Genomic DNA, 14,946 nt, shown 5'->3' with positions numbered 1-14,946 from the left:
ACTCAGCTCGTCTTCGGCAATCGGCGCTCATGTGACCTTGTCTTAGGCAAGAGAAACACAGGGACCTGCTCATTGCGAACGCCTTTCTCTGCTCTGGTGAAGTAGCTCGAAGCTGCTCACAGTCGGCTGTGACGTGCCCTATAACGTCACAGAACACGCAGGCTGCCTGATTCTGGGTTTGGGCGGCTGCAACAACGGGCCTGGTGCGCCTCACACTGCTGCTGCCTGCTCTGCCTTGGGAGGGGAGCACTGCGCTGTTGTCGCGACTGTACATGAGACGACCGTAGGTGGGATTGGCTGCTATCCTAGCCTCATCTCCTACAAACTTTACGACGTCTTCAAACTTCACTTCACGTCCCTGCCTCTCTTCAATGTCATCAGCATGTCTCCTCCAACTGTTCAGCATCGTCTCCGGTAGCTTGCTGGTCAAGGATCGCATTGTTCTGGGATCTCCCATCATGTGCGAGGAAGAGCCGAGGGCATTTTTGCAGCTGAGCAGCAACAGCGCAAATCGGTCGAGCGCCTTGACATCATTCGCCTTAATCGTACTGAACGAGTTAATACGATCCATGAATGCTGATGCTATATGGCTAGGCTGGCCGTACCTCTTATTCAGCATTCTTATAGCCTCTTGGTATCCGTTCTCCAGATACATGCAACTTGTCACTATAGCGTGCGGTTTGCTGCCCGGTATCATGTGCTGTTCAAGATAATAGAGCTGAACAGCCAGTTTTACTCCCTTCCGCACCACTATCACACCCGGCAGCCATTTACAACCAGCAGCACTTTGTACACGATCAACGGCTGACACAAACACAGCATCGCCTACGCACACGGAACGTTCATAGGAGCCCCTGTCGGCGTACAGTTTTTGTTTGTCCTGGTTTTTCCTCACTCTACCACTCAGATCAGGCCTGACCAGATCCAGCGGGGTTCGCACCGTCCTGCCAAGGAATAATGCCGCTGGGGACACCTGGGTGGTTGTGTGCGGTGTTGTGCGATAGCGCAGCAGGAAACGCGCTATTTTGGTGTGAATCGTGCCCGATGTTTGCTTTTTAATACTGTTTTTCAATGTCTGAACACTACGCTCCGCCAAACCGTTAGATTTCGGAGACAGTGCAGGAGAAGTCAAATGGTGAATGCCATTCGAGCGACAGAACGTCTGAAAAGTCTCAGACAAGAAACATTGTGCGTTGTCAGACACAAGAGTCTTTGGCAGCCCCCACGAGGAAAATGAAGCGCGCAAATGTTCTATGGTGGTCTCGGACGTGCATGATCGCGACGGAAACACGTCCATCCACTTTGAATGAGCGTCAATGACAATTAATACCCACCAGCCATCAATTGGACCACAATAATCTACGTGCACACGCTCCCATGGTTTTGATGGCCAAATCCATGGGTGCAGCGGAGTCTCAGGTACGTTGGCACGATAAGCCTGACATTTGCCACAATTCTGTGCAATGGATGTGATGTCCTGATCGAGGTTAGGCCACCACACATACATTCTTGCGAAAGACTTGGTGCGCGTCTCTCCGCAGTGCCCGTCGTGTAGAAGACTCAAAATTTTTGCCCTTCCCTGTGGCGGTATCACAACGCGCGAACCCCACAATATACATCCATCCTGAATGCTCAGCTCGGCTTTACGGGACCTAAAAGGTCGGAAATCTGGCGACAGCACCTCCCCGTCATCCGGCCAGCCCTCCTGAACATACTGAAGCACGACAGCCAAGACAGGGTCTCTAGAGGTCCACCGGCGAATGTGGTCCACAGTGACCGGAGACGCGTCTAAAAACTCCATCAAATGTATCGTCTCCGCCGGAACGGGGCTCGACTGACCGACCACCGACGACGGGACGGGCAGCCGACTGAGCGCGTCACAGTGAGTTTGTTTAACGCCGGGGACGAATTCAAGGCGATAATCATACGCTCCCAGCATAAGGGCCCACCTGACCACCCGGGGCGATGCCATCAGTGGGAGCGGCTTGGACTCACCTATCAGCCCCAGCAGGGGCTTATGATCGGTCCGTATTGAAAACGGACGGCCCGCCAGATAATAGTGGAACCTCTTTACACCGGCCACCACCGCCAAACCCTCCCGGTCGGTCTGGGAGTAGCGCCTTTCAGTCTCGTTTAAAGAGCGCGAATAAAACGCGATCGGTCTCTCCCCTTGCCTCGTTTGCTGGCTAAGAATGCACCCCAATCCCACTGGACTGGCGTCACATGCCAAAATCACAGGGAGTTTTGGGTCAAAATGTCCCAAAACGGGAGGGCTTTTGAGCAAACGTTTCGCATCCTCAAAAGCTCTCCTTTCAATGTGCGTCCACTGCCAAGGGCGATTTTTCCGTAACAGAACATACAGCGGCGAAAGGGTGGTGGCCAAACCCTGCAAAAATTTTCCGTAGTAATTGATAAGGCCGAGCCAGCACCGCAGCTCGGAGACATCTCGGGGCTCTGGCGCGCCCGTGATGGCAGCGACCTTTTCCTCAGTCGTCTCCACGCCGCTCCCGCTGACCTTGTGACCCAGGTACGTTACGCTGTCCACGCCCAAACAGCACTTGTCCCGGTTCGCCCTGAGACCCGCCTCACGCAGCCGGCGCAACACCTCACGCAGCGCTACATCATGACTTTCCACAGTCTCACCCGCCACGACAACATCATCGAGGAACACACACACACCCTGTATCCCCGCTAACAGCGTGTCCATGGTTCTCTGGAACAGGGACGGGGCTGAAGCGTACCCGAAGCTAAGTCTCGTGGGTCTCAGCAATCCCCTCTGCGTGTTTACGGTCAGAAAGTCACGTGAATTCTGATCGAGAACCATCTGGTTGTACGCGGACTTAAGGTCTATCTTTGAAAAGACCTTACTGCCTGTTAAGCGTGTAAGCAGCTCTTCCACGCGTGGAAGCGGATATTGGTCCACCTTGGCCACCCTGTTGACCGTGAGGCGATAGTCCCCACATAACCTGATCTTTCCCCCGGGTTTTGGCACGACGACTAGGGGGGCGGCCCACTTACTGTGCTCCACTGGCTCCCACAGTCCTTGCTGGATCTGTTTCTCCAGCTCGGCATCCACCTGCTCGCGGAATGCCAGTGGGACTGTGCGAGCTTTGAAGAATCTCGGCTTCACATCGGGATCCACCGAAATGGTCACCTCAGCGCCACGATAGCACCCCAAACCATCGCTGAAAACTTCAGAAAACTCCTGAACGAGCGTCTGAGCCCGAGAGCGGTCGGTAAGCTGACATATGGAGGGCCAGTCAAGTCGTATGGTCGACAGCCAGTTTCGACCAAAAAGAAATGGTCCCTCGCCCTTAACTACCACCAGCGGCAGCTGCGCTCGCTGCCCGCCATACTGAACATCCACCATCGCCTGACCACACACCCCTAACACCTCACCGCTGTAAGTTTTCAACAGTTTGTCACATGGCCTAAGATGGGGCCCACCGACCGGCCAAGTACCCTTGAACACTTTCTCTGAGCAAACAGACAATGCAGCTCCCGTATCTAACTCCATACGCAGCGGGCAGCCGTCCACACATACATCAACCATTAGTGGTGGTTTACGATCTACTCCCAACTGCACCCCTTGAGCACGGAACAAGTAATATGGCTCGTCCTCACCGTCATTGTGGGGCGCCGCGCCACTCTGAGAAGTCCCAGGCGTCACGGACGGCTCCGGCTGCTCCTCCTCCTCCAGCAGCCGGACACGCTGAGACTCGGCGCGGCTCCGGCAGGCCGCTCTGGTGTGGCCCACGGCTCCGCACGCATAACAGTTCTGCGAGCGGAAGGGGCAGGCCGCCGGGACGTGCCGTCGGCTGAGACAGCGGCTGCAGGCACCCCGCGCCGGCGGAGCGCGGGAGGCAGCCCCGCCGGTGTCCAGGGGACGCCGATTGTCGTTCACCAGTGCTCGCCGGCTGTCGTTCACCAGGGCTGGTCGGCTGTCGTTCACCAGTGCTCGCCGACTGTCGTTCACCAGTGCTCGCCGGCTGTCGTTCACCAGGGCTGGTCGGCTGTCGTTCACCATCCTCCGTGGTGTCCCATCGACCCGTCCGATGACGGCAGACGACTCGGAGCGGCCGCTGAGCTCGGCTGCACTGGCTGCTGCCGACTCGTGGGCCTGAGCGATCTCCAGAGCCGTGTCCAGAGTCAGCCGCGGCTCGCTCAGCAGACGTGATTGCAGCCGCTCATGCTGAATACCGCAAACCAGTCGGTCACGAAGCATCTCGTCCAGCTGGCCTGGCTGAAACTTGCAGGGCTTCGCAAGCTTGCGGAGCCTCGCCGAAAACGACGACACTGACTCTCCAGCATCGCGAGTGCAGGAGTGAAACCGAAATCTGGAGACAATTGCAGATTGTTGCGGTTCAAAGTGGTCGACCAATATCTTCACCAGCTCCTTGAACGTTTTGTCTCCCACTGCGGCTGGGGCTATGAGGTCCTCCAGGAGGCTGAAGGTGCTGGCGCCAACCGCGCTCAGCAGTATGGCGCGGCGCTTCTCGACTTCATCTTCACCGACGCTGTTGGCGACAAAGTGCTGTTCGAGACGCCTGCTGTACGCGCCGAACGACTCCACTGCCGCATCAAACTCGGGCGCCCGGCTCACTGACGCCATCACTGCTTCCCTTGCCACTAATCACCGCGCGGCGCACACGTTCACCGCCTCGTCGCCATTGAAGTAGACAGCACGGCGTCCCGTTCAAAACTGTATTGCTTCCCGGCCGCTCACCCGAGGTCGTGTCACAGATACTGCCCGAGGCACCGGGCGAGTCCACTGGGACGAGAGGGGTGACCAGTATGCGAGGGAGAGAGGGAGAGGGAGGGAGGCCGCCGGTAGAGGCGAGAGCCGGTTATGACATCTTGTGCGCAATCCAGCTTTGAGGCTATCTTGAGCTGGAAACCCTTCATGAACTGAGCGAACTCGGTCACGTCTCCTTCGAATTTCTTCATCTCTATGATCGGTAAGCGCATCAGTGAGGCAGTTCGCTCGCGCTCTTGGGTCAGCTGTCTGTTGTCCGGCTCGGGGTTATCTGACGCGCCGTCGTCCCTGGCGAAGCTCACCCTGTTTGATGACGTGGCGGGCTGGTCATCGATGACAACCGCGCTCGTTGACTTGTCTCCACCGGCGGTCGGCACTGGACAACGGTGAGATCCTTGCGAGGTATTACATTCGTTGACTGCGGCACCTGCCATTTCTTGATCCTGGAAACATTTAATAGCCTGCTCTCTAGCGGACACTTCTGCTATCTTGGCTTCCAAATCTAGCAGTTCCTCTTTACGTTTAAGCTCGGCAACCTGTCTTTCTATTTCCTGTTTTTCCTTAACGGCCTTCAAACGTGCCAGCAGTCCAGCTCTGGCGGCAGCTTCATCTGCCTGTCGCAAAGTCAGAGACTCTGACGTCCTTACTCTTGTACCTGCTTGGGATACGCTGTCATTTGGCTCTACGTTGTCATGTTCTTCTAGAGCATCTGCCAATCTAAGCCTAAGCTTTTCCTTATTTCCCTGGCATGACAAACCTCGTGCCTTTAACTCGCGCTTCAAGTCCTTGACGTTCATATTTAGCAGCATCTTGCAGCTGGTCTTAAAGCATCATGACACGAAACGAATAGAAATAAAAGGACATGAATAAGATTCGTAAATTACCTTGTAGGAGCGCCGATCCATCCGCATCACATCAAAATTGAGTACCTTGTGATGCTTGAATAGGTAGCTTTTACGTGGTCATATCGCTCGTATTTCATATAATGAAACTATTCCTTTGTTATGAGCAAGAACAAACTTCGTAACTGTTAATTCCCTGGAGGGATCTTCTAGTACTGTTAATTATAAATATATAGTTTCTTTATATTTTCTTGTAGTCGGAGTCTTCTTGAGTCATAGAGAAAGAAAGGACATCTTCTACGGGGTTTATTGCTTGAGTGACACTCTCATAGGCGGTATCTTAACGCAAAACATTACCGTTTCAATGGTGGTCACCAGCAATTCCTTATCGTAATATGCACTGTCTACATTATATGAATATTTCTCTTAAATGTTTCACATTTGCTATTTCCTTAATATTTTCCCCGTTACGAAGTTTTTGTCCTCCTTACTAACTAACTAAAAACCTTGACCTTTCTTCAATCAAAATAGTTACAACAATTAAAACACTTCGCTCGCGTGATCATTTCCGGGAGCGCTCTTGGTAGAATATTCAACAACCCCCCTTCCTCCCCAACCCCCTCCCCCTGGAGGTGACGCCCGCGCCAATTACACCCTCCAGCCAGGCGTGAAGATCCTCCAGCCGGAGAAAGACAGCCGCCGACGGCAATTAACCTTCGCCCCAGTGGGGGGGGGGGCATATGTTACCACCCTGTCGCGTTTTTTGCGTGTGAATAAAAAACCGCGGCGCGTAGCGCCGCGCCGCTTGGGGTAGCTTTTGGTACATCAATTTTGGACAATGTGTGAAATTTTTGACCCCAGGTCATGTCAGGTCAGGTCACCAGGTCAAGTTAACTGACTAAGCCTAAAAAAAAGTTTGCAATCATGTCCAGCCTGCAGTGTTTGTCAGAAAGGTTTCAAACTTGGTGGATTGCATGCTTTTATGGGCGCCTACAATTTGTATATCTCGGATTTTTTATATCCGTGACCTAAGGTCAGGTCAGTGGCGAAACCTTTCCATTACAAGTCAATGGGGAAAAATGAAAATGCCTCTAGATCCGTGTGTACGCATCGGAACAGTCCAAATATTTCAGAATCACAATGATTTAGTCCACTCTTGATGATCAAGGTGTCATTTTTGCTGATAGCCTCTAGACAGGTCATCCGAGGTCACTTGAGGCTACAAAGAGTTTTTTGCCAATAACTCGCGATTGGAAAGAGATAGAACGCTGGGGATGGTCTCATTGTGTTTGCCTTGTTGAGACGCATCGACTGATATGCAACATGACCTTTTCCGGTAAGGTCATGACCTTGACCTGAGGTCAAATTTTAAACTTGACCTTTCAAGGTCAAATTATAGTTCATTCGACGCGTCTCGGCGAGAGGAACACGATTCTGGCAATAGAAATGTCGTGGCTTTTTGTAGTCGAAAGTTATTGTCGAAAAACACTTTTCGTAAAAACAGCTATTTTTGGACTTTTTGCCCTCTGGAAGCCAAACCGTTGACCTGAGGTCAATATTGATAATGACCTTTTCAAAAGAAGAGTTTAAAAGCTATCGATTGCTTTTCCCTGCGTTATTCTAGCTACCATAGTTCCTGAGATAGCGGTATGTTTTCTGAAAAATATATTTACAATTGGCAAATTTTGACCTTTGATGACCTCTGGTGACCCCAATATTGCTCTAAGGTGAAAAATGACCGAAATACTTTCAAACGTACGCATTGAGAGCTATCGACTGCTTTTTACCGCGTCTTGCTAGCCCTCTTAGTTTTTGAGTTAGAGGTGGGTGGTAACATATGCCCCCCCTCACTAGGGCGAAGTTGGCTGAGACCGCCACTGGGGCGCGGGTTAAAACCGAGAGTAATGAAGATTTTTGCCGGGGCCAGGCTGGGATGGGTGCAGTGAGCTACGGGGGATGGAATGGGAGCTTCTGGCTGGGAGGCCGAGCTGACAAGTAGCGGTGTTGTTTTTATAGGTACTGAGGCGCTGATCACACGGCAGAAGGTGGTGGTTACACGTGCAGTGTGACAGGAGACCGGATGAAAGGGGAGGGGTGGTGAGACCGTGACGGACAGGTGACAGCGCTACTCTACAGGTGACAGCGCTGCCCTGCAGGTGACAGTGGATGTCAGTACGGGCGGTGGTATACAAGACGTGGGTGTGATCAGAGACGTCGTGACTATTGCAAAAAGGCGGATGTGATAATATAAGGATAGGCGAGCAAAGAGGTTCTAAGGTAGACGTATGGGATGTTTCGTTGTTGCTAGTTCGGTCCTCAATCCAGCTTGACCTCCGCGTTCCCTTGCCAGTTTTGGGCATGAGCGTGCTGCTATGATCTCTATGTTATCGTATGTGAGCTCCTCTTATTTCCCTATTCCTTCGATGAAACAGGCAACAAATTGTGGGTGGCAACAAAAAACTGCATATATGACAGACAGCCGTTCACCGGTCCGGCCATGTAGGCATAACTAGGTTATTTGGTCCCAGAGGGCAGGGGGCAATGGCATGTGCTGTCCCGACTCGGTACCGCCTCATCCATCAGACCCCTGTCGGTGATGACGTCACTTATCGACACGCTCGCCATGTGGTACAGCACGGCAGCTATATTGGTAAAGAATGTCGATCGTGGTGACGGGAGACGCTGGGAATGCAAAATAGTCGTTGTAGTTCTGATTACAAATACCTGTATGTACAGTGCATATGTAAATACTGGCGGCAGAGGTCATAGAAAGTTCCAACTGTACCGCTAACGAAATACAGTTTCTTGCGAGTAGTCCATTAAGTCAGAATGTAAACTGATTAAAAAAATCATAAATAAACGTTGACTTGCATACATAACCATAGGTATGCTCATAATCATCCATACTCGTCGTTCAAAAATCGTAAACGAAAGCATGCAGCATTGCCAAGGCAGATACATATTGCACTCATTCGATTTCGACAGTCGACTATTGATGTCGACAGGAAAGTTACTCCCCCCACTCCCCCTCCCGTGTCCCTAATGATGAGATGATATCGCACTTGTAATCGGAGCCGGTATCTCTGTTCAATATTGAATACAGTTCCAAGCCGACACGTGTTGCTATAGCAAGCGAAGGATCATCGATAGATCAGGGGGTGATCAACTCGGACGGGAGAGTCCCGTAGGGATATGCCATTCGCACTGAACTGCTTGTCACTGGAACTGTCAGTCAAGCACGTGACGTCCGAAAATCGTCCCGGCCGAATATTTGCGCAATGGGTGTTCCCTTTGGAGACTAATGATGTGTTTCGATGGAGCAGAGATTGTTCTGAATCGGCACCTGTCCAGCTGAAAAGACGTGATTTGTTTATGCTTCTTCATATCGTGCTTTTAACAAGGGCTGTGTGCGTGTATTTTTACCAGACTTCTAAAATGCTTCGTGAATATTGGTTGGTGACGCAACTCGATTAAAAATATAAAATGCCCACATCAAATTTAAAACATTTTAGTGGTCCAACTTACTCCGATCACACTGCAGTCTAATCTATAAGCTTCTATCAAATATTGATAACACTTACCAATAAATCAACAATGGTATCAGCTGACAGCTGCAAAATGAAACGTCTTTCCATTCTGCCGGCTTCTGAAAACGGTGACCACTTATGATCCTTACTTCTTCACTGCAACTATCTAGGACTAACCTCACCGCATTATCTACAAGCAGACTAACGAGATCAGAAAAACGACCCCTCCTTGAGGTCAAATAGCCAGCGTGTGTGGGGGAACCCGATCCTTCTTCTCGCTGGGTAAACTACGCGCGGGTATACTGGAAGTCCACCCCTATCCCTGCACGGTAAACTGCCCGGGGGTATGCTGAAAGTGCCTGCTCCCTCGCACTGTAAACTGCCCGAGGCAGAACGGTAGCCAATAAGGCTGTAATTGAGCCGACGCTGTGACCGTCAAGGGACCAACGAACCTTCCTGGGAGGACGGAGCTCTCCGCTCCGGCAGACCCCGGCCACAGCCCGTCAATATATGCTGGGGTCTACTGCGGACAGGCGTGGACAGAGACAAAGGAGAGAGACAGGGGTGTCAGAGGGGTGGATATTGCTCAGAGCTGGCGAGTAAAGACCGTAATTGAACCTAGTGAATCAGCGGGAATGTAAATCTGGAGGCGGGCACTGATACCTTACTAATGAAAAAACGTAGGCCGAATGTTAGTTACTTATATGCATCAAATCATATCTGACCTTTACCATGCATCAGTGCAAATATTTTACTACATTTAGTGTTCAAAGTAAACACGATGTCAAAGGACATCAAGTACCAACAGTTATCCACTTCAACGCCTTTGTGTTTCACAACATTACCCGAAAAAATGTCGAGCTATTTATTTGATGCATAATGCACAGGCTGATCTATCACGACCGTCTTAATGCAGCGACCACGTTATCGGATATGCTAATGTGGAGGTACTGTGCAGTGTGCGCTGCAAGATGCATCCACATGCATTCAAGAAGAGCATGTTCACGTTTCTCTGGCGTCACGCTTCGCGCTTTCGCGTCAGTTCCACAGCATATGATCAGGTAACGTTTGGGGAGAATGACCCCGGGATTTTGTGCACATCTCACCCAACATTGGCTGGTATATGACACATTGCCAACCGGGTCAATGGTGCAAGGCGACTGGCGAACGACCGAACCAAGGAAACGCTGCAATGGGTCACGATTCCTAGACGGGGATCTGATCATCATCGGGGTCAGCTGGGTTCACTGACCTTTCGGCTATTTATAGGGGACTGGTCTGAGAGGTCAGCGTGACACCAATACCGTGGATATATTCAGCAGTCAAGGTGATGTAGGACTACACCTCCGTGCAGATATCGGAGGGATTGGATTGCGGCTTTTACGCATGGCATTAGTCTTTAGTTGGTATACATATATTTGCATAATGCTGAATGCATAATGCATATGCAACTATTGTAAGATTCAGACTATGTGGTACTCACATGGGTGTGACCGCTAAACCCAGCTTTTTTGGCCGAGTCTGACAGCCACGACACTGGCAGTCCAGGCAGCTGCCCAGCTACTCGAGTACTTGTGTAGAGGTTTGTAGCGGCCGGCAGCTGCTGCCACCTAGCGGCACGGCCCGGAAGTTGTCGGCGCGCGCCGGCGCGGCCGGCGCGGCAGGCAGTCGGCTGGCGGGCCGCGAGCCGAGAGGACGGGGACGCGGGGCTGCCGATGTGTGTGTACATAGTATTGTGTGAAAGTGAAAATACAGAAGAAACGTTACAAATTGGCGCGGTCGGTAGGACGCCACGACCGAAAAACCGGAGCTGGTGAGCCAGAATCACGGTAAGGTAGCTGCGACCGGCATTTTGATCGATGTTTTCGGCGGAATAGGATATCGTGTAGTGTAAATATTACGGTCGGTTTTTGTCAGTTTGAGGGAGAAATGGATCCCAGGTTGATTTTTATGTCAAAGGCTAAACCCTTTACCGGTGCAAATGGGCAGGAATGGCGCCGCTGGCTGAACCGTTTCGAGGCACAAACTGTTACCTGGTCTGCCGCGGAACGTCTGCAGTGTTTGCCGGCCCTGCTGGAAGATGGGGCTCTGGACCTATATGCGTCGTTGTCGGCGGCTGCCCAGGCCGATTATGCACAGGTTGTCGAGGCGCTGAGTGTGCGTTACGGCTCTGAGGTTGGTCCACTGCAGGCACAGGCGGAACTGGCACGCGCGATGCAGACACCTGGGGAGACAGTAGCCGATTTTGCCGATCGTATCCGTCATCTGGGATGCGCCGCGTATCCAGACGAGGGCGTGGGAGACGCCCCGGTCGAGTTCCATTTGACGAGCCGTTTTCTGTGCGGACTGCGTAACGAGCAGCTTCAGAGTCAGCTGTGCAGCAAAAATCTGAAAACGCTGTCAGCTGCAATTTCTGCAGCCCGAGAGCTGCAGACACGTCACGATGCGATGCTGGCAGTCCGGCAATCGGCTGCGGCGGCGGCTGGCGCCGTTGCAGTGGCGGCTCCTGCTGCTAACTCACAGGAGGGCGCAGTCGCGGGTCCCGTGACGGCGCTGCCGCGCGGTCGGGAAGTGGTATCAGTCGCCGGTGACTTACCTGCCGCGGGACGAGGCGGCGATGAGACGGAGACGGATCGGGTGCGGGCGCTGGAGCGCCGCATGATGGAAATGCAGCAAATGCTGCACGAGCTCGACACGTCTGGCCACCACGGCGGGCAGCTGGGGGGCAGACAGTCTAGTCAGCTCGCCTATGATCAGACAGCGTTGGCTCTAACGACAGCCGCGACCCCGGTCAACCTGCGCTGTTATAACTGCGGCCAGATCGGTCACACGCGGCGCGCGTGTACGGTGCAGGGAACCGCAGGTAGAGGCCGCCAGTCCACCGAAAACGTAGGCCGTTGCTTTGGATGCGGTGAGGCTGGGCACATGGTGCGTAACTGCCCGCGCTCGGCTCGGCAGTCTGCTACACCACAGAGACTTCCGTTCTGTCTCGGCTGCGGTAGGGACGGGCATTGGCTGGCGGACTGCCGCATGCTCCCAGTCCCGATGGACCAGCGGTCGCATACCGGACCAGTCCAAAGCAGCCGTCACGAGCCCCAGTACACCGGTCAGGAAAACTGATGGCGGCCGGTGCTGAGGGACAAGCATCGGCCCGGCGTCCATCAGGGTCCCAGATCACGGCGTCGGTGGTCGAGGTGCAGTTGGGAACACGGCGAGTCTGGGCCCTGGTGGATTCCGGGGCGGACTTCACGATGATTCGCGATGGTCTGCAGGAGCATGTCCAGCGGGAGCTGGGGTGTCGGCTAACGACGCCATCCCAGACGGCACGAGGGGCGGGCGGTGAGCCGCTTCACATCACGGGGGTTGTTCAAGACCTGACAATCGAAATCCAGGGAAAGACATTCGCTACTCCCAGCGCGGCAGTGGTCAAGGGACTGATGTACGAGCTGGTCCTGGGGCGTGATTTTTGCTGCCGTCATGGCACTGTTATCGATGACGAGGCGGGAGTGATCAGACTGGCCGGGATGTCAATTCGTCTGCCTCCGTACAGCGCCATTCGACCCAGTCGGGCGAGAGTTCTGTTGGCCGCCACGACGGTGGTGCCGGCGCGGTCAGTCATCGTCGTCAGAGCTTCTGTGGTACCAGTCAACGGGAAGGTGAGTAACCCGTGTGCGCTGCAGGGAGTGATCGAGCCCAGTCACACGGCGCTGAGGGAGGACCTCCTGATTCCGAGGGAGGTGGTGACTGTGGATGGTAATGGCACTGTTCCGATACAGCTGACTAATGTCGGTTCCCACGAGGCCAGATTTCTTAAGGGCAGCGATATCGGGACGCTGTACACGATTCTGCCGGGAGGTGACAACGAATTCGATCTGAGTGAGGATGATGGTCTTCACGCCGGCGCTGTCACCGGTGGCGGGTCGCCGCGGGGCAGCGACGGCGACCAAGGCGATGATGATGATGTTCCGGCACCAGTCACAGCAGTCGACGTGGACGGCTCCGACATGTCTGAGGATGGCAAGTCCCGGCTAAGAAGCCTGGTGTCGGAGTACCGGGACATATTCAGTCAGCACCCAGGAGACATTGGACGCACCCACTTGGTGCAGCATCGGATTGACACAGGCGATGCCACTCCGATCCGGCAGCCGGCCCGCAGGATACCGACGTCAATACGAGACCAAGTGGAGCTGCAGAAGGAGCAGATGCTGAGGGACGGGGTGATAGAGGAGAGCACCAGTCCATGGTGTTCCCCCGTCGTCCTGGTGCGGAAGAAGGACGGCTCTTTTCGCTTCTGTGTAGACATGAGGGCGGTGAATGGAGTCACGAAAGGAGTGGCATACCCTCTCCCTCGAGTTGATGACGCGTTGGACTCAATGGCCGGTGCGCAATGGTTCACCACCCTGGATATGGCCGCTGGTTATTGGCAGGTTGGCATGAGCCCGGAAGACAGAGAGAAGACGGCCTTCACGACGGGACGGGGTCTGCAACAGTTCCGCGTGATGCCGTTCGGCCTAAAAAACGCCAGTGCGACGTTTCAGCGCCTAATGGAGCTGGTGCTGGCAGGGCTAGATACGAAAACGTGTCTAGTTTACCTGGATGATGTCGTTCTATTCAACAGAACTGAGAGCGAACACCTGGATACACTGGAGGAGGTCTTCGGGCGGATCCGGCGTGCAGGCCTCAAGCTGAAGCCAAGCAAGTGTCACCTAGCCAAGAAGGAGGTGACATTCCTCGGCCATCAGGTGTCGGAGGAGGGCATCCGTCCCGACCTAAGGAACGTCGAGAAAGTGCTCACATGGCCGGCCCCAGTAACCGATGATGAAATGAAAAGTTTCCTCGGCTTGTGCGGTTATTACGCAAAATTTATCGAAAACTACGCTGAGGTCAGCCGGCCTCTGAGGAGCGCTGCACTGTCTCCGGGGCGATTGGACTGGACAGCCGAGATGACTCACGCCTTCAACCAACTCAAAAGTGTGCTGGCGTCACCTCCGGTACTGTCGCTGCCGTCGTTCAAAGGGACATTCGTGCTGTATACCGATGCCTGCAATGGCTCTGTGGGATCAGTACTGGCAGAGCGGGTCGGTGAGACCGAACGGGTCGTTGCGTACGACAGCAAGGCGCTGACGAAGTCCCAAATGAAATGGCCGACCTATGATAAGGAGCTGTGGGCCATAGTGCACGCGATTCGGAGATTCCGACAGTACACCGTGGGTGCTAAATTCCTAATCGTGACAGACCACAAACCCCTCGCAAACATCCCACAGTCCATCGCAGTGGAAAGGGACGGGACCGGCAGACGGGGGAGATGGGCAGTGGAATTGAGCACATTCGACTTCGAAGTGGCCCTGAAACCGGGAGTCGACCACGGGAACGCGGACGCGCTGTCGAGACGCCCAACGGGGCTCAAGGAGGCGCTTCCAGACACAGCAACAGCGGTAACTGCCCTCATCTCAAGCGAAGATGCTGGCGTGGACAGCACCCGAGCCGCTGACACGGCCGTCGCGTCGTGGCTCTGTGCCCTCGTTATGGCCATCACCATGGTGATCGCGAAAGCCGCTCTCACCCCGGCCGAGGACAGGCAAGATGACGGATCTGCAGCAGTCATGCGGCGAACCGCGCGTGATGACGGCTCCTCGGGCATCAGTCGGGTCGAGGGCGGGCCGCCCAGTCCCGACGGTGGCACCGGGGATGCGTCACGCACAGGGGCGGTCAATGCTGTTGAGCAGACGATCGAGGGTGGAGCAGATCCCATCGGAGACAGAATGGACACGGGACAGGACATTCGTCGCGCACAGGAAAACGACGGCGTGCTGCAAAAGAT

At 54.0% G+C, this 14,946-nt stretch overlaps 2 protein-coding genes across 2 annotated transcripts; one reads left to right on the top strand and one right to left on the bottom strand.

The window, feature by feature from the left end:
- Window positions 1-3,150: 3,150 nt before the first annotated feature.
- LOC122367403 lies at window positions 3,151-4,848 on the bottom strand. Its single transcript, XM_043340448.1, has 2 exons — window positions 3,625-4,848; window positions 3,151-3,185 (listed from the first exon to the last, which is right to left on the bottom strand). The coding sequence occupies exons 1-2, from the start codon at window positions 4,610-4,612 to the stop codon at window positions 3,151-3,153; spliced, it is 1,023 nt and encodes a 340-aa protein (XP_043196383.1). The 5' UTR covers window positions 4,613-4,848.
- Window positions 4,849-12,649: 7,801 nt separating this feature from the next.
- Window positions 12,650-13,749, top strand: LOC122367402. The gene is made up of 2 exons (XM_043340447.1): window positions 12,650-13,387; window positions 13,744-13,749. Exons 1-2 carry the CDS (start codon window positions 12,650-12,652, stop codon window positions 13,747-13,749), a joined length of 744 nt encoding a protein of 247 aa, XP_043196382.1.
- Window positions 13,750-14,946: the final 1,197 nt, after the last annotated feature.

The sequence above is a fragment of the Amphibalanus amphitrite genome, unplaced genomic scaffold (assembly GCF_019059575.1).
Source record: "Amphibalanus amphitrite isolate SeventyFive unplaced genomic scaffold, NRLGWU_Aamphi_draft 000867F_arrow, whole genome shotgun sequence".
Taxonomy (NCBI): domain Eukaryota; kingdom Metazoa; phylum Arthropoda; class Thecostraca; order Balanomorpha; family Balanidae; genus Amphibalanus; species Amphibalanus amphitrite.
This window is presented reverse-complemented; position numbering and strand designations above follow the sequence as displayed.

Bases quoted from the DNA above. Each gene is read 5' to 3' on its own strand.
- LOC122367403 (XM_043340448.1), bottom strand. From the start codon at position 4,612: ATGGCGTCAGTGAGCCGGGCGCCCGAGTTTGATGCGGCAGTGGAGTCG. The intron at 3,186-3,624 runs GTGAGGACGAGC...TGAAGTTTTCAG, and splicing joins CGCGGCGCCCCACAATGACG to CGATGGTTTGGGGTGCTATC.
- LOC122367402 (XM_043340447.1), top strand. From the start codon at position 12,650: ATGTCAATTCGTCTGCCTCCGTACAGCGCCATTCGACCCAGTCGGGCG.